Raw genomic sequence first — 25739 nt, 5'->3', positions numbered from 1 at the left:
TATTGTTCCCTTGCTAGGCTGTTGAACATTACCTTGGTTTTCTGCATGTTAATTTTTAGACCCATCGATCTGCTCTGCCTGTCTAACTCATTGATCATGATTTGCAGTTCACCTCCTGAGTGACTCAGCAAGGCAATGTCATCAGCAAATTGCAGATTATTTAGGTATTCTCCATTTATTCTTATTCCCAACTGTTCCCAATTCAGGCCTCGAAATACCTCCTGTAAACATGCGGTGAACAGCATTGGCGAGATCGTGTCTCCTTGCCTGACGCCCTTCTTTATTGGAATTTTATTGCTGACTTTATGGAGGACTGTAGTAGTTGTGCAGTTGCTATATATATCTTCCAGTATTTTGACATAAGGCTCTTCTACCCCCTGATTATGCAATGCCTGTATGACTGCTGAGGTTTCCACTGAGTCGAATGCTTTCTCGTAATCAATGAAAGCTATATACAGAGGTTGGTTATATTCTGCGCATTTCTCTATCACCTGATTGATAGTGGGAATATGATATATTGTGGAATATCCTTTACGAAAGCCTGCCTGATCATTTGGTTGATTAAAGTCTAACGTTGCCCTGACTTTATTAGCGATTACCGTAGTAAATACTTTGTAAGCAACGGATAGTAAGCTGATCGGCCTGTAATTTTTCAAGTCCTTGGCGTCTCCCTTCTTATGAATTAAGATAATGTTTGCATTCTTCCAAGCTTCTGGTACAGTCGAGGTCATAAGGCATTGCGTATACAGGGTGGCTAGTTTTTCTAGCACGATGTCCCCTCCATCCTTCAACAGATCTGCTGTTACCTGATCCTCCCCAGCTGCTTTTTCCCTTTTCATTGCTTCTAAGGCTTTCTTCACTTCATCTTTTGTTACTGGCGGGATGACGCATTGCTGTGCACTGCTGTCTTTCTCATTAGCGCTCTGATTACATTGGCTACTGTACAGGTCTGTGTAGAACTCTTCGGCTACGCTAACTATCTTATCCATATTGCTAATGACATTGCCCTGCTTGTCTCTTAATGCATACATCTGGTTTTTACCTATGCCTAGTTTCCTCTTCACTGTTTTTAGGCTACCTCCGTTCTTTATACAGTAGAATCTCGTTACAACGAACTTCACGGGACCACCGAATTTAAATCGTTATTTTGAAATATCGTAGTACAGAAAAACCATTATTTTCATGTCAGTAATGCATCACAAGAACTAAAATTACGTACCTTTGAAGCAGATTTACGTGTTGGTAAGTAAATAATAAACAATAACGCTGGGCACAGTTTAACTACAATTTATTGCTTGAAGAAGTCTGTTATCTTCTTCTGACGAGTAGACGACAAGCGCTGCAGGACGAACGCCTCCACATCCTCGACCTTCCTGTGCACGTCATCGGGGACATCTTTTCAGCGCCCGAGGAATGATCGGGCCTTCTCTAGAAAGACTAGGACATCCGAGGTGGAAACAATCTCTTCCTCTTCGTGCGCTGATCCAGTGTCGGCATCGTCTTCGTCGCTACTACATTCTTTTTGCTCATGCATTTGATTCACGATGTCCGGTGGTGAGCTCCGCGGATGTAGTCGTCGTGCTGTCGCTATCCACATAATTCGAAAGTCGCTGTCCACATAAGTCACTGTCCACAGTAGTTGCCCAGCCGCAGACGTTTTCTTGAGGGAGCCAGCTGCGACTCTCGATGTAGTTTTATGATCTTGTCCCGATCTTTGAGCATCGTTGCCATTGTTGACGGTGCAATGTCAAGCTCCCTGCACAAGTCCGCTTGCTTTTTTCCACCAGCTGCGACAGAATGTCCGCTTTTTCTTTAAGCGAAAACTGGTGTCGCTTCTTTTTAACGCGGAGGCCAGGAGAACTCATTGTCAGCAAAGCTACTATACAACACAATCACAGCGCCGATAACTTTGCAGATCCTAACGTTCGCTGTCGACGTGGTGACACTGCGCTGAATAGGCTTAAGACTAGTGACCACACGCTGGATGGATGATAATGGCCTTACCCTTTATATCGGGCGGCAGCTTGCGCCGCCTAGCCTATATTCATTCAACGCTACACTCGCGTGATGGCGATACCGCTGGGGCTGTATCCGTTGCAACGAGTTCCCCAGCGCATAGCTGATGCTTCGGATGATGATGACAGGCGTCAGCTTCAGGGATTTGGTACGGAACTTCGACAGAACTTCGTAATAACGAAGCGTCTTGCGACGAATGCGAGATTAAATTACATACGTTATTCTGAAATATTCGGTAATTTGAAATTCGTAGTACTGAAAGTTTTTTACATTGAAAGTATAGGCATTTTGGCGGGGATTTAAAAAAAAATCGTAAATCTGAAAATTTCGTTAATCTGATGTTCGTAGTAACGAGATTTTACTGTAGCATGCTCGATTCTCTCCATATTAAACTTCCTTATGTCGGCTACCTTGCGCTTATTTATTAACTTTGATATCTCCGTTAGTTCTATTCTATTGAATGTTTTGGCGAATAACTCCATTTCTCGGTTCTTATTGTTTTGCCATTTTCGCGTTCTCTTTCCGGGCCCATCGTACTGCGGGCGCAGAGCAGTCCCCACAGCGGCGTGTTCGCTTTCCTGTTTAGACTTTGTTCTAACCCGTGCGTCCATCGGCGACATGCCAAGGGCAGCACAGCCAGGCCGAGCTCGTGAAAGCAATCGCCGCCCATCGTCTGTGCAATGTAGCGCTGCGAAATTTAGTCATGAGGAGCTTTAAAATGTGGAGAGGGTCGAGGGAAAAAAGCCAGTAAGATTTGGCTTGATGTGCCCCTCTGCCCCTACAAACAGGGCTGCAGGCAACATGAAGAGCAACATATGCAATCAAGATAGGGGATGAAGCAGCAATAACAAACAAAAGAACAGAAAGAAAATATCACAAACAAAGCGCGTCTGAGGTTACTTCCAGAACGCCATTTCATGAAAAGAATTCGAAAGAAGCAGTGAAATATGTATATTACAATCTAAAATGTAGCTCTGTATTACACTCTGTATTATCTTTGCGGCATACTCGGGACACGTCAACGTTTGCAGCATGAAATTTATTTAAAAGACGGGGTAACGTGTTTGCTAGGCTATGTGTACCATACATTGTGTGGCATGTTGGAACGTGCCACAATTCACTGTCTATGTGAGTAAGTTTGTACTTCTAGCGAAAGGTGCGCCATGTCGCTCATGTGATTCAAATTTTGTTTTATTTCCTTTTTGTACCTTTCAGCCAGCCCAACATGGTACATTTCAAATATATTTACAGCACTGAGTTGGTTGAATAGATCGCTTGTATCTACTTCATAACTGACGTTAAGTACTGCACGCAGAGCCTTCTTCTGTAGAATATATATTTTATTTTTATTTGCAACTGTAGTTGTTCCCCAAACTAGGTGAGCATAGTTCATGCAGGACATAAATAGGGATTTATATAGCAGTAGCTTAACATTGTATGGAAGCATGTGACGATTGCCTGTTGATGATACCTGTGGCACGAGAAATTTGACTAATGACAGCGTCAACATGATTGTCCCAACTGAGCTGACTATTAAAATTTACCCCTAATATCTTAATATTTTCTACAACCTCAATCCTTTCCAAACCAAGCATAAGATTGCATGGTGTTGTAATGCATTTATTTTTTGGTCTGAAGATAACAGCTTTTGTCTTAGTTGCATTAGTTTTTAACTGATTTGCAAGTGACCATTCGTGCAGTGTCCTCAATGTTTTATTTGCCTGGTTTATGCCTTCCTCACCTGTGTAGAATGCTAAAATGCTTGAGTGACTTTTTGACCAACCGTTCATTTCAAGTACGCCTGGGTGCCACTCTTTCAGGAATTTCATTCAAGAGAACGATGTGCCTCAGGGGTGCTTTTTAAGCACCATGCTTTTTATGGTAAAAATGAATTCCCTAGCAAAAATAATCCCAAAGTCTATCATGTATTCTGTCTACGTCGACGATCTCCAGATTGCTTGCACATCCTCTAGCATTACATCGTGTGAGAGGCAAATACAGATGACAGTAAATAAACTAACAACATGGGCAGACAGAAACGGTTTCAAGTTTTCTGCGCAAAAGTCAGTAGCTGTTCTTTTTTCGCTTAGAAGAGGACTGCACACTGATCCCTCCCTGTATTTAAATGAAGTCGCACTACCAATTAAGGATGAGCACAAATTTCTAGGAATGACTTATGACAAAAAGCTCACATTCCTACCACACATAAACACCCTCAAAAAGAAAGCTTCTAAATCTCTGTATATACTAAATGTACTTTCACGAAAACTTTGGGGTTCTGATAGGACTTGTCTTTTACGGATTCATCGCTCTGTAGTACATTAGATTACGGATGCATAGTTTATGGATCAGCGAGGCAATCGTACCTTAAACGGCTAGACCCAGTACACAATTTAGGCTTGCGTCTTTCCACCGGTGCATACAGGACGTCACCGATAAACAGTCTTTATGTGGAAGCCAACGAGCCGTCGCTTACAGAGAGAAGAACCATGCTCACTTGCTCGTACGTTTTAAAAATCCGTTCACTACCTAAACATATCTGTCACCAAATAGTCACAAAGTGCCCATCTAGAACAGTATTTAACAACAAATCATTAGCTATAAGGCCACTTCTCCTGCGTTTTGAAGATATGTGCAAAAACCTCGGCGTAATGGATGCATTACCTGGCGTTGCTCGAAAGACGTGGTCCACTGCCTCTATGGTTCAATTTTCCTGTAATCTGTGACCTCACTCTTGCACATTTCCGTAAAAAGCGAACTCCACAGCAACATATATTACAAGAATTCCGTGCCCTGGAAGAAAAATACAGTAGTTTTACAGAATTTTATACTGATGGATCAAAAACAGATAGTTGCGTAGGAAGTGCAGTGGTGCGAGGAAATTCGGAGCAAATAGTAAGACTACCACAGTGTTCCTCCATCTTCACCGCGGAGTGCTACGCAGTATGGATGACCATAGAAAAAATACTGTAATAAGAACACAGCACACTACTAATACAGCACACACAGCACACCACAGCACAGCACAGTAATAAGAACACAGCACAGTAATAAGCACAGCGTCACGAACAACCAGCCAAACCGTCCAGGCACAGAACAGAGACCGCGTTCAGTCCAGAGCACGCACGAGCGACCGAGCGTTCGGTGCTCGAGCTTCGGAGTGTTCGGCACTCGAGCTTTGCAATGTTCAACGCTTCTCGTCGTCTTCTTCGTTGAGCGCCAGCCTCTGAAGATCCTAAAGCCCGTGTCCAGTCTTACAATTCCCCCCGGGCGAAAGGGCACCATCCTGACGGCCTAGGGCGATGTGACGATGGCAGGGTCGTAGTAAGGTTTGAGGCGGGTCGTGTGGACAATTTCGCGGCCTCGGCGGCGATGATCAGGGGATGGCGTAAGGGGTTCGATGAGGTAATTGACGGGGGATGTCTGCTGAAGAATACGGTAGGGTCCCTGGTACTTGCTAACAAGTTTGGAGCAAAGGCCGGGACCTGAGGAGGGTACCCAGAGCCAGACCAAAGAGTCAGGAAGGTAAGCGGGAGGAAGTGCAGGGGGATCACGGGTGCTTTTCTGCTGCTGCTGGGCATGAGAAGTGAAGGACCGGGCAAGCTGTCGGCATTCTTCGGCATAAGTTGCGGCTTGAGAAAGAGTTGAAAATTCGGAAGCATCAGGGCGGTAAGGTAGAATGGTGTCCATTGTGCAAGAAGGCTCACGGCCGTACAGGAGAAAGTACGGAGAGAATCCGGTGGTGGCTTGAGCAGCGGAGTTATAAGCGTATGTGACAAAAGGGAGAACGCGGTCCCAGTTACAATGGTCGGAAGCAACATACATGGCGAAGAATGATGCGATGGAGAATGAAGGATGCAATGTCGTGGGCTGTAGCGGATGGTAAAGGTGATGTTTCAGCGTAACGTGTAAGGTGGTCGATGGCAACGATGATCCAGCGGTTCCCGGTTGATGTGCTGGGAAGAGGGCCGTAGAGGTCGATGCCAACACGCTCGAAGGGCTGTACTGGGCAAGGCAGCGGCTGCATAGGAGCGGCGGGTCGGCGAGGTGGATGTTTTCGTCGCTGGCATGTGGTGCAGGACTGAACAAACTGGCGGACGTAACGGGCCATCCCACGCCAGTAGTACCGCTGTTGTAGACGGGTGAAAGTCTTCAAGAATCCGGCATGGGCACACTGGGGATCATCGTGTTAGGAAGAGCAAATGAAGGAGCGCAGATGTGTCGGAATGACGAGAAGCCACTTGCGACCATCCGGGAGATAGTTGCGGCAGTAAAGGAGCTCGTCTCGGATGGCGAAATGGTGGGACTGACGGCGGAGAGCACGGGAAGGAGGTCGAGACGATTTGCCAGATAGGAGATCAAAAAGGCAAGTGATCCACGGGTCTTTGCGTTACTTGGAAGCCGTATCAGCGAACTCAAACTTGAAAGAAGACAGGGCGGATATACAAGGCGCTGCCTCAGATGGTACAGGGGAACGTGAGAGGGCATCAGCATCGGCATGTTTGCGGCCGGAATGATAGATAACGCGAATGTCGTACTCTTGGAGTCGCAGAGCCCATTGCGCCAGTCGGCCAGAGGGATCTTTCAAAGAGCACAACCAGCAGAGGGCGTGGTGATCGGTGACAACGTCAAACGGGCGCCCATACAGGTAGGGGCGAAATTTGACGATCGCCCAAAGGATGGCTAAACACTCCTTCTCGGTGACAGAATAGTTGGCTTCAGCTTTTGTGAGTGTCCGGCTAGTGTAAGCGACAACGTATTCGTCAAAGCCTTGCTTGCGTTGAGCGAGTACGGCACCGAGGCCGACGCCACTGGCATCGGTGTGGAGTTCCGTCAGAGAACGAGGGTCGAAGTGACGCAGAATTGGTGGAGTGGTGAGGAGGCGACGGAGTGTCGTAAACGCTTCATCACAGGCTGGCGACCAGGCCGAAAGGTCGTGGGTGGAAAGGAGCTTGTTCAGGGGGTCGACGATAGTGGCAAAATTGCGTACAAAGTGGCGGAAGTAGGAGCAGAGGCCGACGAAGCTGCGGAGGTCTTTTACAGAAGTGGGCTTTGGAAATTCGGCCACAGCTCGCAACTTGGCCGAGTCCGGGAGAACGCCATCCTTCGATACGACATGACCGAGAATGGTGAGCTGCCGAGCTCCGAAGCGGCACTTTTTCAAATTAAGTTGGAGGCCAGCGTCGGCCAGGCAGCGAAGAACAGTCTCGAGGCGGTGGAGGTGAGACGGAAAGTCCGGGGAAAAGATTACAATGTCATCTAGATAACAAAGGCATGTGTGCCATTTGAGCCCTCGGAGTATGTTGTCCATCATGCGCTCGAATGTGGCGGGTGCTTTGCAGAGGCCGAAAGGCATGACATTAAATTCATAGAGCCCGTCGGGTGTGACAAATGCAGTTTTTGGGCGATCGGCTTCCGCCATCGGTACCTGCCAGTAACCGGAGTGCAAGTCCAATGAAGAAAAGAACTCAGAGCCCTGCAGGCAGTCAAGGGCATCGTCGATACGGGGGAGAGGGTAAACGTCCTTGCGTGTAATCTTATTCAGACGACGGTAGTCCACGCAGAAACGGATGGAACCGTCTTTTTTCTTGACCAGAACCACAGGCGATGCCCACGGGCTGTGTGACGGTTGTATCACGTGACGCTGGAGCATGTCGGTCACCTGGACGTCAATGATGCTGTGCTCAGCGGCTGACACGCGGTACGGACGTTGGCGCAAAGGGGCATGGGTTCCAGTGTCAATACAGTGGGTAACGGTGGTGGTGCGGCCCAAGGAAGGTTGCTGGTAGTCAAACGAAGCTTGAAAACGCTGCAGAACGGCTACAAGCTGGTCTCGTTGGGTAGACGTCAGGGCGGCGTCGACGGAACGGTGAAAAATATCTGCAGACGACTGATTCGTGATGGGAACAGGCGTAATGGCGCTGACGTGAAGGCCGGCCGCGCTATCGACGAGGGGGTATGCGGAGGCGGGATCGAGAACGGCAACGCTACCAAGCGATTGGCCACGGAGTAAAGTGGTAGGGCAGGAGAACAAATTGGCCACATAAATAGCGCTGGAGCCACGAACAATTGTCAGCAAAGCATGAGGCAGCAAAACAGACTTCTGGTCAGCACATCGTAAAGAGGGGGTATAAGTCACTGTTGCATCTGAGAGCGCAGCACAAGAAAGAGGCACCAGCACTGAAGAGAAAGGTCGAACGTCTGTGTCCTCTGAGACGACCACAGTAGCGGCAGCAGCGCCGGTTACGTCCAAGGGGGCGTCACTGTAGGGCGACAAGTCAAGCTGAGCACGGGCGCAATCAATAACGGTGTGATGTGAGGAGTGGAATTCCCAGTCAAGGATAATGTCGTGAGAGGAGCGGGCGAGGACGATGAACTTGATTGTGTAGGGAACGTTCCCGATGAGCAGGCGGGTGGTGCAGGCGGCTAATGGTCGAACGTCCTGAGCGCTGGCCGTCCGGAGAGAAACGGGAGGAAGGGGCGTCGTCACTTTTTTGAGTCTGCGACAGAGGGTGTGACTGAGAACCGAAACGGCTGCGCCAGTGTCAACAAGTGCTTCGACGGCGACTCCTTCAACGAAAACGGTAATAATATTGGCAGGTGCAGAAACAGGTCTTGAGTGAGCTGCTGGTGACGCATTTCTTGCCTCCGGAACTGCGGTGATTAGTTTTCCGCGTGGACAGCGGGTTGGCGACGGAGCATTGGGGAACGGGAACGACGGCTAGGAGATGGTGAGCGGTGGGAGCGGAGATGGTAACTAGGAGGAGAAGAATCCGGAGGCGGCAAGTGTGACGCAGGCGAGGACGATGGCGGAAGGTCGTACGTCGGCTCACGCCTATAATCGTAGGGACGGTGGTCACGACTGCGACACAAACGAGCAACGTGACCAGCGACACCACAGGCGTAGCAAATAGGGCGGTTGTCTTGTGTGTGCCAGGGGTTGAGTGGCTGCGGCTGTGATTGGGGGCGGGCAACCGGACGGTAAGGTGGGGTTGCAGGTCGTTGGGGTTCTAACTACCGGGTAGGTGGCCTCTAGACAGGGGCAGCAGGTGAGGGCCGCGACCGCACCACGGCATCGGCGTATGTAAGAGGAGCCGCGATCAGGAGTGGCTGAGAAGGAGGTGGCAGGACTTAAGCGATCTGCTCCTCAATAACACGCTGTAGGTTGGGAGTGAGCGACAGTGCAGGCATAGACGGGCAGGTAGACAAAAATAGCTGGCGTGCGACTTCCTCACGTACAAACTGCCGGATGCGCTGCAGGAGCGACGGTTGGTCCAGAGTACCGTCCCCTGGGAGAGCCAAGCTGGAAAGTGTGGCTTCCTGAAAGCCTGCACGCCGGGTAGAACGGCGTTGTTTGCGCAGCTCATCGAAGCTTTGGCAGTAGCCGATGACACCGGAGACAGTCTGGGGATCTTTGGCGATGAGCATCTGGAAGGCATCATCCTCAATGCCTTTCATAATGTGTCTGATCTTGTCGGCCTCGCTCATAGAAGGGTTGACACGCTTGCAGAGGTCGACGACATCTTCTATATAACTGGTGAAGTTTTCACCGCTTTGCTGGGCCCGACTTCGCAAGCGTTGCTCGGCGCGAAGCTTTCGCACGGCGGGACGGCCAAAGACTTCTGTCAGCCTGGTTTTTAGAGCTGCCCAGCTTGAGATGTCAGCCTCTTGGTTTTGAAACCAGAGATTGGCTACGTCGCTCAGATAAAAGATAACGTTGGTGAGCTTGACGCTATCGTCCCACTTGTTGTATGCGCTTACGCGTTCATAGGAGGCCAACCAATCCTCCACATCCGTGTCATCTGTGCCGCTGAAGATGGTCGGGTCACGCTGCCGCGCGGCGCCGGAACAGAAGACAGCCGACGGAAGCGGTGAAGCGGTTTGGGTGACGGTCTCAGGCATTGCAGAGGTGGTAGTCAATGCGCGGGTGCGAAGCTCCAGGGCGAGGGATCGTTGGCACCTCCACCACTTGCAATAAGAACACAGCACACTACTAATACAGCACACACAGCACACCACAGCACAGCACAGCACAGTAATAAGAGCACAGCACAGTAATAAGCACAGCGTCACGAACAACCAGCCGAACCGTCCAGGCACAGAACAGAGACCGCATTCAGTCCAGAGCACGCACGAGCGACCGAGCGTTCAGCGCTCGAGCTTCGCAATGTTCGGCGCTTCTCGTCGTCTTCTTCGTTGAGCGCCAGCCTCTGAAGATTTTAAAGCCCGTGTCCAGTCTTACAATACTAAGTGAGAACCTCAAAAATGCTGTTATTTGCACAGACTCCTTAAGTGTACTTAGAGCTCTCCATTCTAAAAATGCAAGCTCCCCTCTGCCTGGTGACATCATACACAACATAGTAACTGCCACAGCTCAAGGACAAAATATAAAACTGTGCTGGGTCCCGAGTCATGTGGGAATAAAAGGCAATGAGAGAGCAGATGTGTGTGCTGTTAAAGCTCGTGGCAAGGAAATAATGAAAGTAAATATGCCGTTTAATGATTGCATGAAATTAGTAGCAAGGAAACTAAGTAAAAAATGGCAGTCGGCTTGGAACAATGAGGCCAAAAATAAACTACACTTGGTAAAACCAGTTTTAGGTGAATTTAAGTCGTGTGTGCACCAAGAACGTTTCAAGGAAGTGATCTTATGCCGTCTCCGAATAGGCCACACGCACTTTACGCACAACTTCCTACTATCAAAACAAGACAAACCTGTTTTCCAACAATGTGGAGATGAACTCACGGTTAACCACATTTTATTCTCTTGTGTGGAACTGGAAGAAATAAGAAAAACGTATTTTACTTAATTTTATAATAAATGCATTCCTTTTCATCCCGCACTGTTTTTAGGAGATGATGCAATTGTTAATACATCATGTGTTTTTAGCTTTCTTAACGAAACGGGATTTCTCAAGAGACTCTAAATTTTTACCCACTGGTTTGTTTGAATTTTAGTACACCTCAGCCAATTTCTCAGGCCCGAGAAGAAAGCTGAGGCTTTTATTTTGATTGGTTGGGAGCCTCGATGTCCTTCCGCAGCCAAGGAAGGCTACTGAGGTGACCCGGCCCTCTTTAAAGCTTTTACTTGTAGCCATTTATAAAATTTGTGTATGTGTTCACTGGGCAATATTAATGTTTGAGGGCCGCTAGAGCAAGGATTATTCATGCATTTCTATAATATTCAACAAAAGACTTTTCCTATACGTTGTTTTTGGCGCATGATGGCCTCTGTTGCCTATGTGCCATAAAACACAACACACAACACGCCTTCTTCACCTGTGACTGACGAGAAACTAAATGAGACATTATCTGCATACATAACACATTTCACATTAGGGCATTTGTTAACAATATCATTAATGTATAAATTAAAAAGTAGAGGCCCGAGAATGCTGCCCTGAGGTACGCCAGCGGTTACTTTTGTTATCGAGGATCAGAAGCTATTAATACTGTTAAACTGAAAACGGTGCTCAATATAAGTCGCAAGAAGTGCATGAGCAAGACCCCTGAGACCGTTGTCAAACAGTTTTGCCAAGAGTCGGTTATTATGACTGATGTAGTCAAAGGCCTGCGAAAAATCTATGAAAACACCTAGAGCAAGTTTCTTGTCTTTGAAACATTGCAAGATACACTTTTTCAGGCTGAGTAATGCGGTCTCAGTTGACTTATGCTTAATAAGACCAAACTGTGAATCTGTTATAATTTTGTGTGTGTCACAAAAGTATGCTATTTGAGTGTGGATGACTTTTTCCAGTCCCTTAGAAAAGATTGGCAGCACTGACTGGTCTATAATTCGAAGTACAAACTTTATTGCCTTTCTTATACAGAGCTGTAATTTTAGCAGTTTGCATGTGCCGTGAAAACACTCTGGATTCTAGACTTAGATTAAATATATGTGCTAAAACTGGGGTTAAAATATCCAATACATTCTTTACAGACCAAATCTGCAAATCATCTACAGTCGACGATCGATTTTTCGGACCCTCTAGGGACCGCGAAAACGACCGAAATTAGGGCAGCCTGGAAAATCAAATTTCACCGAAAAAATCGCGAACTTATTGCCATTATGCCAGAGGGAGAGGCCATTTGTGTTGCACACATTCTAAAGCATCTAATGACCAAGTTTAGCTACGCGACACGTGCATAGACAACGGGCGGCGAGCACTTTCACCAGCTTGGCCTGGCTGTGCTGCCCTCGGCATGTCGCCGATGAACACACGGGTTGGGACAGTCTAAACGGGAAAGCGAACACGCAGCTGCGGGAGCTGCATTGCGCCCGCAGTATATCATGGGCCCATAATGAGAATGCGAAGATGGCGAAACAATAAGAATCGAGAAACGGCCGAAGCAAGTGCTGCGTCGTCGTTGGCCTCCGTCATTAGGCCTAGCGACTAGAGCCAAAATCTGCATCGTATTCGGCGATATGCACTCTGCGGTGGCTTGCGTATAATGAGGGGCACCTTGCCTGTCATCGAAACGCCAGTTATTTAAGGTTTTACGATGAAAAAGTCAGGGTTGCGGTGCGTTTTGCCACGGCTACGTTTCCGCGAACTCTGACTGCTTTTAAAAAAGATCATGCGGCGGAAGATGTGCAAGAACCGTACGAATCTGAAACCACGCGGGCACAATGTGCCACCTCGCGCAGAATTTCAGTGTCGCAAGAGGCCCCCTTTAAGCTTGAATTTCGTTTTATTTGATCAAGTTTTTGATCTCTCCCTGCAGTTTGAGTAATGAGGTTCCACTATACACATTATATGGCGCTTGAAAGCACAAGCTGATGGGCGAGTTGGTTATTCATAGTTTGATTTGAAGCAGCGCAAGGCCGAAAGCCAAAGAAGAGAGACGAGAAAGAAACGGACGACACAGCGCTGAACTAACAACTGACATTTATTTGGCACGCTGCACGTATAAATACATTCAGGCACCAAAAAGGAAAACAAAGCAAAGAGCTCATTCATGCACTGGGATTCTGCAAGCCAACAAAAGCTAAAATGTGCGATTCAGGAAGCGAAGTTCTTTTTGAGATAAAGACACTGATGGAGCGCTTACACATGTGTCACCTCTTGATGTTCGAAGCCTCGATTATTTCGAGGCACAGCTTATCTCTGTTCCTATCCACAACTCTGCAAAATTCAAACTGTGGGGTGCACAAGAAACTGTTGAAGAAACTGAAATGCTCCCCGAGTCCTGAATGTCAAACAAGTAAGCCAGTAGCAGCTATTCCCTACATCCACAAGATATCACATAATTTGAAAAGTGTTGGTAAAAGAGTCGGAGTGGATGTTGTTTTTTCGGCTCCCATTAAGTTATCAAGTTTGTGCATGCATGTCAACAATCCAGGGAAAACTATCCCCGTTTGCACGAAAAATCATGAGTGCAAATTCGGGAAGTGTCAAAAAAATGTCGTGTATTCTATTCCACTGACTTGTAATAGGTTTTATATTGGCCAGACAGGACAGTGCTTAAATGATAGGCTCAGGCAGCACCGCAACAATGTAGATAATAAAGAGTCTCGTAACCTCAGCATGCACTGTCGTGAGTGCGAGTGCACCCCACAGTTTGAATTTTGCAGAGTTGTGGATAGGAACAGAGATAAGCTGTGCCGCGAAATAATCGAGGCTTCGAACATCAAGACGTATGGTGACACATGTGTAAGCGCTCCATCAGTGTCTTTATCTCAAAAAGAACTTCGCTTCCTGAATCGCACATTTTAGCTTGTGTTGGCTTGCAGAATCCCAGTGCATGAATGAGCTCTTTGCTTTGTTTTCCCTTTTTGGTGCCTGAATGTATTTATACGTGCAGCGTGCCAAATAAATGTCAGTTGTTAGTTCAGCGCTGTGTCGTCCGTTTCTTTCTCGTCTCTCTTCTTTGGCTTTCGGCCTTGCGCTGCTTCAAATCAAACTATTATATGGCGGTTTGGATATTTGCGGCGAGTGTGAATGAGGTCTGAAAAATCGAGCAGTCAGTTGCAGTGCGTCCGAAATTTCAGGCGCTCTTATACATTGGCTCTGAGCCATGTCGCGGTGCCGCGAAAAAGTCCGAATAATCAAGCATGCCGAAAAAATCACGTGTGCGAATTTTCGGTCGTCGACTGTATATCATGGCATCTGCTATTCTTCATATTTAAAAATGCTGTGAATACTTTAGAGCATGTAGTTGGATTTAAGTACACAGAATTTGTGCTGGGCCTGATGCGAGTTTCATGTGTTATGTTCGAGCAGCTTTGGTATTCCCGAGTAACAAATTATCGGTTGAACGCCTCTGCTAATTTCGCATCCGCTTACTTTTTGTCCTTGAACAAGTACTTCATGGGGAGAGTTAATCTGAGGTGTGCGTAAAATAACAGAGTTAATCTAGTGCCATAACTTTCGAATATCGCCGTTCCATGATTCAAATTTATCGTAATGATACGAGTCTCTAGCACGCCTTAACTCTTTTGTTAACTTATTTCGAAAAATTTTGTACCTTATTAATAATTACAGATCACGTGTAGTGAGGAAGTGTTTGTACGTTTTTTCCTTAGAGTGTATCTTCTGAAACAGACCTGACGTCAGCCACTCTTTGTGCCCTTTCCGAGGTGATATGTGCGCCTTGTATAGAAAATGTTCAGCATAAAGAATTTTTTAGATTCTAAAATAAAAAGCTATAAAACTGCCGAATTTGCAAAAAATGAAAACCGAAAAGTCCAACCCCAAAATTCTCAGTGGTTATCAGGCCCAAAGAGAACTGCATCGGTAGGTTGGCAAGCTGAGGTTGGCACTTTCTGTCTTCCTCAGCAGCAGGACGCAGCCTCTGTGCTGCTGCGCCGGGCACAGCTGCTGCGCCAGTCGGGGCGGCGGGAGGCCTTCATCGAGTCGGCCATGCTCCTGCACGAGGCCCACTGCCCACCCATCCAGACGGCTGTGGAGTACGCGGGTGAGTGTTCGTTGTGGATTGGATTGTGAAACATTTATTTCCTCCGTGCTAGGTGGAATTGGGTGTCTGAGCTGACCTCCAGGAGAAGGTGGAGCACTCCCACAGTGGCTAGTAGTAGGCGAGCACACTCCGAGAGTATGAAACCACACTGCGTTCTTTATTGCCGCACTTCAAACCATATATATATCTCCCAGCACAGAGTTGCTAGATGCCTATTGGATGGATGGATGAAAGGTAGGAGCGTCCCCTTTGAAACGGGGCGGTGGTAGTTTCCACCACGCTCAGTTTTTTTTTCCTAGTTGATGGGCAGCACCCTCTACAGTCTTGTTTTCGCGCTCCTTTTCCCATTGATTGTTATCCTGTTGGAACAAAGTGTATTTGAAAGCAAATCTGCATCTAAAGGGCATGGCAGAGGAATGAAAGGACTTGGGTGAGATCTGGATGGAGAGGCAGAGGCTGCTTTAGGATGTGAGGTGTCAGTACATCCATCCCAAGCGCCCTGTTCCACTTTGCCAGCTGCACAACCGGTGACGACACCTGTCCAGCCTATCCGCCATGTAGTGATCTTGTAAAACCCCCTTTGAGCCGCGCTCTAGTTTTGTTGCCCCGTGCTTCTATGTGTCTACAGCAATAAAGGCTGTCGTTAACTTCTCAAGCCTCCACTTCTGTCATCTCGCACCAGCAACGCCCTTACAAGAGTGGAGACACCAATTTTGACAGCATATTGCTATGAGATTAAGCAATCCACATACAGCAGAATCTCGATTATGCTTCCCTTCTTCACGCGACAGCCTGCATTTTACGACAAACTGTTGAGAGCCTAGCAAATCTTTCATAGGGATAATGCATTAAAAGCCTCGATTATACGACAGAAAATTATGCACGCCCGGCTTCATAGGACGACCGAATGAGAGATGCTGGCGGAGCACTTTATTGTCAGACGTGACGTCAACCAAGTTGGTTGACTTGCGCGCAGCGGTGCAATTGTTTGCGCGACAGCCTGTAATGATGGTTCTGCCGATGGCTCGGATAGCTCGACTCGGACTCTGCGCATGCAACCCGCAACCATCGGTGCGAGGTAGCTCGCCTTGCCCGTTTTTCCATGTGCTTCGCTGACAAAGGCATTAGGGAAATCAACCCTGCGTTCATACTATCATGAATTTATTGTAGAGGCGGTAACAAGAATAGACATCATATGATCATCGGCTGCTAAATTCGTTTTTGAGGAAAGGAATTGATGCAGTAACTGTCACATCTAGATAGACACCTGAACCATGGGGATACAAGGGATACAAGAGGGACTGAGAGAAAAAAGGGAGAAAGAGGTGCTGTAGTGAAGTGCTTCTGGAATAGCTTCGACCACCTGGGTATCTTTAACGTGCACTCACATCACACAGCACACAGGCACCTTTTGCATTTTGCCTCCATCGAAATGCGCCGAAACACAAAAGGGGCCCATGTGTTGTGCAGTGTCAGTCAAAAGCACTTTCCACTGTGGCCTCAGTGCGTAGCACGGTAGTCCTAGCAACACCGAGCGAGCCAGGAGCCACACATGGCTGCAGAAAGAGCACCGCCAGCACATTTGCATCACAGGCGAATGTCGTGTTTTAGCGCAACGGCATTAACGAGCTCGTGTCGCATAAAAGCCAGTGTTGGCGTTGTTGGCGTTCGCATTGTAACTTGAGAACCTCCAATAAAAAACCTTGTGGAGATAAGGGAATCGAACCCAGGTCTTTCAGATTGCGAGGCGAGCATGCGCAGAACACGCTGCAAAGGCTTGTTGGTTTGAACTGAATAAAAAGTGTACCTAGTGAATGCGTTGCGGTCTTTGACTTCGTGAAGTGTCTTTGTGTACTGATGCATACATGGGTAATTATGAGTATGCAAATTTTGAAAGCGGACCCGATAACAATCGTGTTCTACTCTATAAAGCATTTCACCTGACTGCATGAGCTGTGTTGTAAGGTAAATGCGAATAGCTCGCGCTGAGGTACGATAGGTGGTGTTATGACCATGTTCGGTTTGAGTTTGGGTTTACGGTGTTCTACGTTCCAAAGCAACTCAGGCTATGAGGGACACTGTAGAGGAGGGCTTTGGTAATTTCGGTGAGCTGAGGTTCTTCAACGTGCACTGGCATTGCACAGGGTTTGTGGATTTGAATTTGGAGGACGGACAGACGAAACCTTTGAAGACAATTGGTCGGAACAAGGCAGGGGGTGATGACAGGGCGGTTTTGCCCCTTTGCTCCCCGCATTGCACCCTTGGCAACCTCTTTGGGCTTCAGGTGGGCAGGCAGTGGTGACCAGACCTGCGTGCGTCATGTTTTGTGGGGGTGTCAAGGTGTCAACCATGTCATGGAACCTGTACATGAACCCCTACCAACCAAGAAACCACGCTCCTTAGCTCTTGTGATGTATGCCTCTGTGTGCTGTTGTGGTCAATGAATGCGGCCTCCATTATGGCCTCTTTTTCTGTCTTTTCTCTTTCACTACTAACTTCCTCCCTTCCCTCATGGTGTAGTTGAGGTGTCCACCAATATGTGAGACAGTTACTGTGCCTTTCCTTTTCTCTGAAATCACAATCATGGAGACGCACAACGGCCAATTCAGGGAGGGGTATCACTGCAGCCCATTCTTGATCTCTTTGGGCGGGGTATGGCCCGTTTTGAGAGGCCTCCTGGAGACTGCGAACGATTTGTCCAATGGGCAAGGCATCGCACTGAACGGGTGATGGCGTTCCATGGACTGTGGCAGTGCTGTCGCTCTCGCGTTCCATTCTTAAAGGGGAAGCTTAAGCATCCTCCAATTTTTTTTTTCTCCTTATGGTGTGAATTTCTAGTACAGACAATGCCGCCGCGAAGTGTCAGCGGTTCCAGGGGAACAGGAAGACATGTCGCTGGCATGGTCGTACTGTGCGTCAAAAAACGTCTTCAAAGGGTCGGAGCAGTCATATTCCCGGCGCATCGTCCAAATCATCGATTACGAGGCGCACGTGACTTCTGTGTAACGCACAGGGAATAAAGCCTCCTCTTCGACACCAAAAAACCTGCGCGGTCTCAGAACTAATTCTCGCAGAACAAAAATGGGTGCTTTTATAAAATGCTAGGAAATGAATTTTGATTAATTTTTGAAATCCAGGGTAGCAGACACATTTGTTACATGAATGTGTCACTTGTGCCAGATTATCGATTATACAAGGGTTTTCCATGTTCCGCGGTAAGTCGTATAATCAAGATTCTGCTGTAGTTTTATGTCGTCTTGAAAATGAAATGAAAGTGCCAGCCGAATGGTGTGCATTCAGTACCTGGTGTACATTTGGTATGGTCTTTAGAGATGCAGGTATGAAGTTCTGATGCACAGACACTGCACTGGAGTGGGTTATTAGAATCTGTGTTTCTTGTGACAGTAACCAGTGTACATCGGGTGTACTTTCAAGTCGACTACAGTGCAGCTCTTGTGTGGAAAGTGCAGGCACCTTTCTAGTTCATACAAAGCACTGCAGCATAGTGTGCAGTGTTATGGTGGCTAAGTGGCGTTCTACTCCTTTTGGTGCTTGAATTGGCGTTGCTCATATCTCGTTGCAGCTATGTACTCCAACAGCACGTACCGGGGCCGCTCAGAGGTCCTGAGGGAACTGTACCAGCAACGCGGCTTCGCACCTTTCAGTGAGTTTTCCTGTTGGCCTTCTCAGAGAGGGCAGGCCAGTACAGTTTTCCCTCCTGCTTGCAGACTGGCTGACGGCCGACAGCGGCATCTCTGCGGGCGAGGTCTACAGCTGCTTCCGAGAGGTGCGTTTGTTTGGCCCGTGGCTCACTCACACTTTGCAGGCAAGGTGGAAAGTTGAGCAAGTCGAACTAGAGTCCTGATGGAAGTAGCACGGAAGACCAGGACAACAGGAAGAAGGGTGACTAAACATTTATTGGATGGGCACAGAATATATAAACACACCTGTGTAAAAAATGCTAAGATAAAGCCAAAAAGTGTAAAAGGACAGGAAAAATTACACAGGGTGAAAGGTTAAACTCTAGTAGGATACAACTTATATATAGTAGCAGTTAACACTTGGCCACGGTTCAAGGCATCCTGTACAGTAAACATCGTTAAATCGGAAAATCGGATAACTTGGCCTCCCGTCGAAAATGTTCACAAGTCAATGGCAGCACACACGTGTTAATTCAGAGTGAAATAGCACACGCACTGGTTAAATTGGACTTAAGGCAGTCCAGGAACGGTGCTGAAGTCAGTTTTTTGAGACACGCATCGCTACTGTCATCACCTGGAAACTAGTGGCGGGCTGGAAACCACTTCATTCCGAAACCGAAAACTTACAAGGGGCAGCGCTGCTACAGTAAACACTCATTTAATTGGCCCCAGTTACGAAAATTCAGACTGCTACCGGAGTCCCACCAAATGCCCATGCATTTGTCATGGAAGCTCGTTTATTCAGACGCCGCAGGGCTCGCACTGGCTGATTTGGGCAGGTCCCCAAAGGGGCGTCATGTTGAGATGTGACGTGCTTGACAGGCGATCGTCCAGATATTCATCCACAGGCCTGAATTACATATCACATTTTCTCCTGCACCCCTCTTGTCTGCGCACAAGGGCAGGTGTGGAGTCAATTCCATTAAAAAGTTTATGCATAGTTAGTATAAATTCTGCCAATCATGATCATGTACACGAGTCAGACAGTCGACTTCTGTTGGGACATGACTGGTTCAGGTTGCTCATATACGAAATGCCTTACAACTGGCTGCGAAGCCAAGTGGCTCAGCCCCACTGTGCTTTGCAGTAAGAGAGTCCTAGAACTGAAGTGTCTCAATTGTCAGAAATCTGATCCAAATGCAAGCAATTGGAGACTGGAGAAAGCGCTGCTCCCTCTGGAAAAATGTTGGGGGGGGCACGCCCTTCGCCTCTCTTTCGAAATGTCATCCGTGAGGTAGGTCGGGAGAGGTCTATTTGAAATACCCTTCCAGCTACCTGGCTCGATGGAGTCTGCACCACCAGGAGTTCGACATCACCGTCGTTTGCAAACATACCAATCAGGATACGTTTTTCGGGCCAATAACCACCAGTGAGTTTGCGCAACAGCAACACTTGGACCCGGACCTACAGCATGTCATCCAGTACCTGAAAGGCAAGGCTTCTTCCCCCCTGCAGAATTCAAGAGTGGTTTGTCCACTTTCTGTCTACAAAATGGCATCGTCATGAAGAACTTCACCCCCAGCAAGACCACATACTTTCTCGTCGTTCCCAACAGCTTACAAGAAGAAATTCTGCATGCTTCCCATGATGAACCAACTACTGGGCACCTCTGGTTTATCCGCACCCATTGCCACATTCAGGGTAAGTACTACCATAGTCCGGCCATACTCCAACCATACTACCATACTCTGGCCAGATTTTCATGTAGGGACAGCACGAGCAGCCAGTGGCGCAGCTGTTGGAGAGGCTACACGAATGGGCTGCATGAGCCCTGTTCGCAGCGGATGTTTTCTGGCCAACAGCCTCACATTCGCTTGGTATTTGTGTTGGACTTAGCATGGACGCTATGTTACTGGTTATCTCCTGAAATCTTGGCTGCAACATCGAGACACTCGAAACCTGTGTAATCGATGGCGGCCGCTAGCTAGTAAACCTCGCTAGTGGCTGTTTTCTGACCAACAATTAATGCTCTTACTTCCTGTTGTTGCTTTTTATCAAACAGCGATTTTTTTACTTGGGTCCAGCCTGCACATTCATTTTCACCACAACTTTCCTGCAGTGTCACTCTGGAGGATCTAGTGTAGCGGTCTGTAACATATTTATCTGTGTCTAGGTTGCAGCTGTCTCCGCCGAGTCTTTGCTTTTGTCAAAGAGCACAGGGCTGTGGCTGGCGCTTACTTTGTGAGAAATACTACAATGTCACCAATGCTGAAAGCAAGGCATTATGGTGCCATTATAAGAACTGAAGTGCGTGCTACAGAAGAGATAACATGATGGATTCATTGGCAGTTTGATGCTATGTCAAATTTTTTTTTTGCTTACACTTTCAGAGGTGGCGAAGACAGCTGCAGAAGACTTTTGATACGTACGCCATTTATTTACACTTTGTCACGCTGTGACAACGGAGACGCTGGAGAGTGCAAGGAAATTTCAAAATTTTTTTATCAGTGGTCATGTGCTGGCTTTGCGCTACTGAAATATGAGACAAGCAATGAGCGGTCATACATTAAAGAAAAAATGGGCAGTGATAGAACGCATGGAGAAACATGTACAAAATAAAAAGTGGCAGGGGTTTAACGTTGTTAAATTGAGTAGACGTGCGAAAGCATGTGTTTAGCTTGGTTGTCTGAGGGTTTTGCTTTGCTAGGCCGTTGGTATTTTTGGCGATGGTATTGGACTCAGGTCGAGGTTTAGCCGATCTGATCTGTTCGTTCCGCAGATGGAAGTTGATGAAGACGACGATGTGCAATGCACAGCGCGAGTGTGTTGCAGTTCAACACGAGGCCTGATAGGATGCGGCGATAGCATAGTGCTATCATGCAGTGGCCAGCGAAGCTGATCTGTTCGAAGCCCAGTCCCTGCAATGTTTATTTTATTTCTGCACTCTCAGAATCGGGGACACCACACTTGGTTGGGTTTGACCCCGTGAAGTAGTGCTTTCGCACTGAAAGCCATACACAGCTGTCTACAAAGGGAACATTCTCACGGGTTATTGCTCAAGTACGCTGTTAGGCCTTCGAATATCCGTGGTACATCACTGTGCCTTAGTTTCAGCTTCTCGCGTTGCAGCAACACTGCTTCTCTGTTAACCACAAACTCGTCGGGCAGAATTGAATCCTTGGGGCCCAATGCCTCTTGCTGACATGGACATGCCTAGAGTCGAGCTAAATCTACTGCTTTCCTGTTGAGGTATCGCCCGCTGCCATATTTTACGCTGCTCAGTATCGCTCGGCAGACAGAACAGCGAGCCTTTTCCTGCGTACCTCCATAGCCGGAGTGACAACCCCCTCATGCCGCAAGTGTTTAGCATCGTAGGTTTGCGCGTCACGTGCACTGTACTTGTTCGCGAACGAAGGCAAAAAAATAGCTGCTGCCACATCCCCGGCGTCCAGTTCCGCCTGTAGTCTCACGGTCATACAGACACCCGATTGCTTGCTTCGTATGTTGTCAACATACGATGCTCTCCCATAGCGTTACGGAGAGGTTTCATGACCATGCAGGCATTGAAGGACTATGATACTACTAATGATAGGTGCAATGCAAAAAGCAGGCACAGTGGGCACAGTGGATGACATCCTGTGGGCAAGCACAGGATGCCATTAACACGGGTTAATGACATCCTAGTCGAGGTCAAGAGGAAGAAATGGGATTAGGCAGGGCATGTAAGCGCAAACGCAAGATAACTGCTAATCAGTCCTTAAGGGTAACGGAGTGGATTCCAAGAGAAGGCAAGCGTTGCAGGGGGCGGCAGAAGGTTAGGTGGGCGGATGAGATCAAGAAGTTTGTGGGCATATGGTGGGCGCAGCTGGCAATGGACAGGGTTAATTGGAGAGACATCAAAGAGGCCTTTGCCCTTCAGTGGGTGTAGTCAGGCTGATGATGATGACTTCTGGCCACGACTTTCCGCAGACATCGCTCAGTCACGGCCGGTCTTGAGGGGGTGCGCATTCGGCGCGGAAGCAATGTTTTTTTCTCCGGGATTTGCGCCACCTGCCGCCACTTGAGGCACAACGGCCCTGCCGCTGGCTTCACTCCTGCATCTGCAGCAGTGTGCTGTAGCCTGCTGGTTCATGGTGAGCGCAGCACCGAAATCAAAGAAAACAAAATGCATATGCTTAAGCTGAGTATTTTCAACACAGCATACATCTGCACAGATTCATCACAAGCTTGGTTCGATGAAAACATTTGAAATGAGGAATCACTCTCCCATTCCTCAGACTATGTCGGTCATTTGTGGTTTTAAATCTAGAAGGAAATACTCTGATCACTTTCTCTCGTAAGTCTCATGGTCCACGATTAAATGACAAGTTAAGGCTAAAGGGAAGAGAATGAGAGCTCTGAGAACGAAAGTTATGCACTCGTCCCATAGAAATGTACTGTATCACAGATAAAATTCTCTACTACGTGTGAGCCGTAAATCCGATAGCACCGTAGCTGGTGGCTTGACACGATAGTACTTCTATCTAGAGTTAAAAGCCAGACTCATGTACACTAATGTTGAACTGTCAAATAAATTGATGCTGGGAGATATATGCCAATATCACTTTTTGCACATCCTGAATGTACTTATTTTCACCCTTATATACGTCACAACGTCCTTAAACGCGAGGCCTGTATCGATAGCTTAAAAGAATACTGACTACTAATGTGCGTCCACTGTCAAGAAGCATTGTAATGCATTGTTCTCTGCCCGAAGCCATTGGCACGCAGCCTTTCCGCTTTTGTTTTTCATACGAGAGGCCACCAGATTTCTCTGGAATGATTGCATACCCGCACGCAAGTCTCTCTTCATGTTCAAAATTGTTGTAAGCATATTAGGTGTCTGATGTTTCAATTTTCTTTTCACCTTTAAATTTTGCAAGGCCGAGAGCGACCATCCTTTTGACCTACTGAGCATTTGTTATTTCACTGCGGCGCCGAACTGCTTTCTGTTTGAGACACGAGTTCGCCCCGTAAACAGTTTTCGATTTGGACACAAGCTTTCTTGTCGTCATTCTGGCCTGACTAACGTTACCAAAACGTAATAGAAGCAACCAGTACAAACTGCGTATGCTGCCACAGATACTGACGCATACTGAGTATTACAATTTCAAAAATATCTATGTCCAATGAGTCACTTCAGCTACCATAAAGAGCGCCATTTTTTGTTGTCCACGTATATTGAACCTACGGCATGTCCTGAAGCTGCCTAATAATATTTGGTTAGATATCTTTGTAAAAGATCTGAGATTATGCAGTTGAATGCCCAATGCCCTCGGTTCTCTTAAATTCAGGGACTTTTACTAACATGCATAAGCATTGCAAATGTCATTTTTAGTTCCTTACATTGTAAGCTAAGCTGGTATAACGTGCATTGCTGTGAGGTTTATTAGTGGAGCCCCGTTATGTTGTGGAAAACTTCTTTTTGGGCTGTTACTTTGTTTCCTGAATGACGTGAGCAAAGTTCATGCTCTCGGGAGGTTTATCGAAAGTGATCACGAGGCTGCAGAAAGGCAGGTGAATAATTCAAGGCTGTGTAGACATCGCCTCTCAGATAAGTCCGTTCACTCGTGAAGGCCGATTTTATTGAGACAGAGTGCAGTTCCGAACTAATTTTGCTTTTTGCTTTGCTGGCAGTTAGTTCAAACTTGCAGTTACTGTCAGCAACTGACTTAATTTTTGCATTGTCATCGGTTGGGACGGGCGGTCGTGAGAAGCCGCCAAACTTCAAAATGCCTTTCCAAGAGGAGATCTTGTGCATCGCGTGCGTGCAACGTGCTCTGCACCTGCGGCCAGGGTTGGGTTCCGTCTATACCCGTTACTTTCACGAATGACATGATGCGTTTTCCCGGGGAGCACCATGAATTCTTAATGCCACTGTTGCGCAAACTTAAACCAGCTGCGCCTGAAATTTCAGGAGCTATATTTACGCTCCAGAACCCTTTGCTCTTTGAAACTTGCTGTCCAAGTGTTACACATCGCATATCATTTCTACACACTCATTCAGACCTGCCGGAACACTAACTACAGGCTGATAGCTTTCCTTTTTAGCCAAATATAAGAGTAGAACGCAATGACGTCTGTGCTCGAAGCATACATTCAGCCATACTCAGTCGGACTAATGGAGAAAGTGCGCAAACGTTAATTCGTTGGTTAAGGCGGCGAGTTGGGCGTGTTGGTACATTTTTTCCAGAACAGCAGCGCTAAAAAGACGTGGACAAAGACGAGCCCGTCAGCGCCCGTCCTTGTCGTCTCGTCTTTGTCCACGTCTTTTTAGCGCTGCTTTTCTGGAAAAAAAAAGTTAAATCCCCGTTTCAGATTTCTCCCATGGCAAAAGGGCTGATTACGCGGTCTTTGCATAAAGCGTAAGAGGTAAAATACATATAAGGGCTTTACGGTTACCACTGACACGGGCCGAACTGGGAGCGAGCGCACATTCTCCTTCCACGTGAACGGTGGTCGCAGCGGTGGGCCAGTGGCGGCGACCCGATCGAGGTGCGGCGGGAGGCGGAAACAGACCCCATTGCGAAGGCCGTAAGAAGAAAAGCGCGCGCTCCCCTCGAGACCGGCCGTGGCTCAGTACATAAAAATCTGCCGAGACTGCCAGAGACGAAAGCATTGACGACCAAGCCAGCAGCACTTTCAGATCTATTTCACTACCAACAAGGTCATTCCAGCAGGTCAGTTTGGACCTCCTCTGTCCCTTCTCGATGTCGACATCTGGAAACACATGGATAATAGTTGCTGCCGACTATTTGACCTGCTGCGCCGAAGGAAAAGCCCTACCAAATGGCACAGCAGCAGCAGTCACCAAATTTTTCTTGGAATGCATCCAAAGTGCTTGTCACAGAGCAGCCTTCATGGCGGAGCTGACGCATGCCATCCTGCAGTACAGTGAGACAAGCTACCAGAGTACAGCTGCGTACCATCTGCAGGCAAACAGTCTCACTTGAACAACACTATGGTAGCCATGTGTGGCGATGCTGAACACAAGACCTGGGATGCTGTCCTCTCCTTCTTCACCTACAACACCGCACACCACCCAGGTGACGCCTTTTTGTCTTGTCCATGGCAGTGAGGCAACGACCACACTCAGCGCTCTCCCAAACATCACCAAGGGGGACA

At 47.6% G+C, this 25739-nt stretch overlaps 1 protein-coding gene across 6 annotated transcripts in view; it reads left to right on the top strand.

Annotated features, from left to right (window-relative positions):
• Nucleotides 1–25739, top strand: part of LOC144122189 (general transcription factor 3C polypeptide 3) — a 188808-nt gene that overhangs the window by 63305 nt on the left and 99764 nt on the right. For 4 of the 6 annotated variants that reach the window (XR_013312837.1, XM_077655763.1, XM_077655767.1 and 1 more), the window contains exons 13-15: nucleotides 14796–14934; nucleotides 18518–18598; nucleotides 18663–18721. Coding sequence is in view for 5 of the 6 variants with exons in the window: in XM_077655763.1 (XP_077511889.1) it covers nucleotides 14796–14934; nucleotides 18518–18598; nucleotides 18663–18721 (279 nt within the window). In the remaining variant the exon portion in view is untranslated. The remainder of the gene's footprint in view (nucleotides 1–14795; nucleotides 14935–18517; nucleotides 18599–18662; nucleotides 18722–25739) is intronic. The other 2 variants (XM_077655764.1, XM_077655768.1) reach the window with 1 other exon arrangement.

The sequence above is a fragment of the Amblyomma americanum genome, chromosome 2 (genome assembly GCF_052857255.1).
Source record: "Amblyomma americanum isolate KBUSLIRL-KWMA chromosome 2, ASM5285725v1, whole genome shotgun sequence".
Taxonomy (NCBI): domain Eukaryota; kingdom Metazoa; phylum Arthropoda; class Arachnida; order Ixodida; family Ixodidae; genus Amblyomma; species Amblyomma americanum.
The sequence above is the reverse complement of the archived record's forward strand: the minus strand, read 5'-3'. Positions and strand labels throughout refer to the sequence as shown.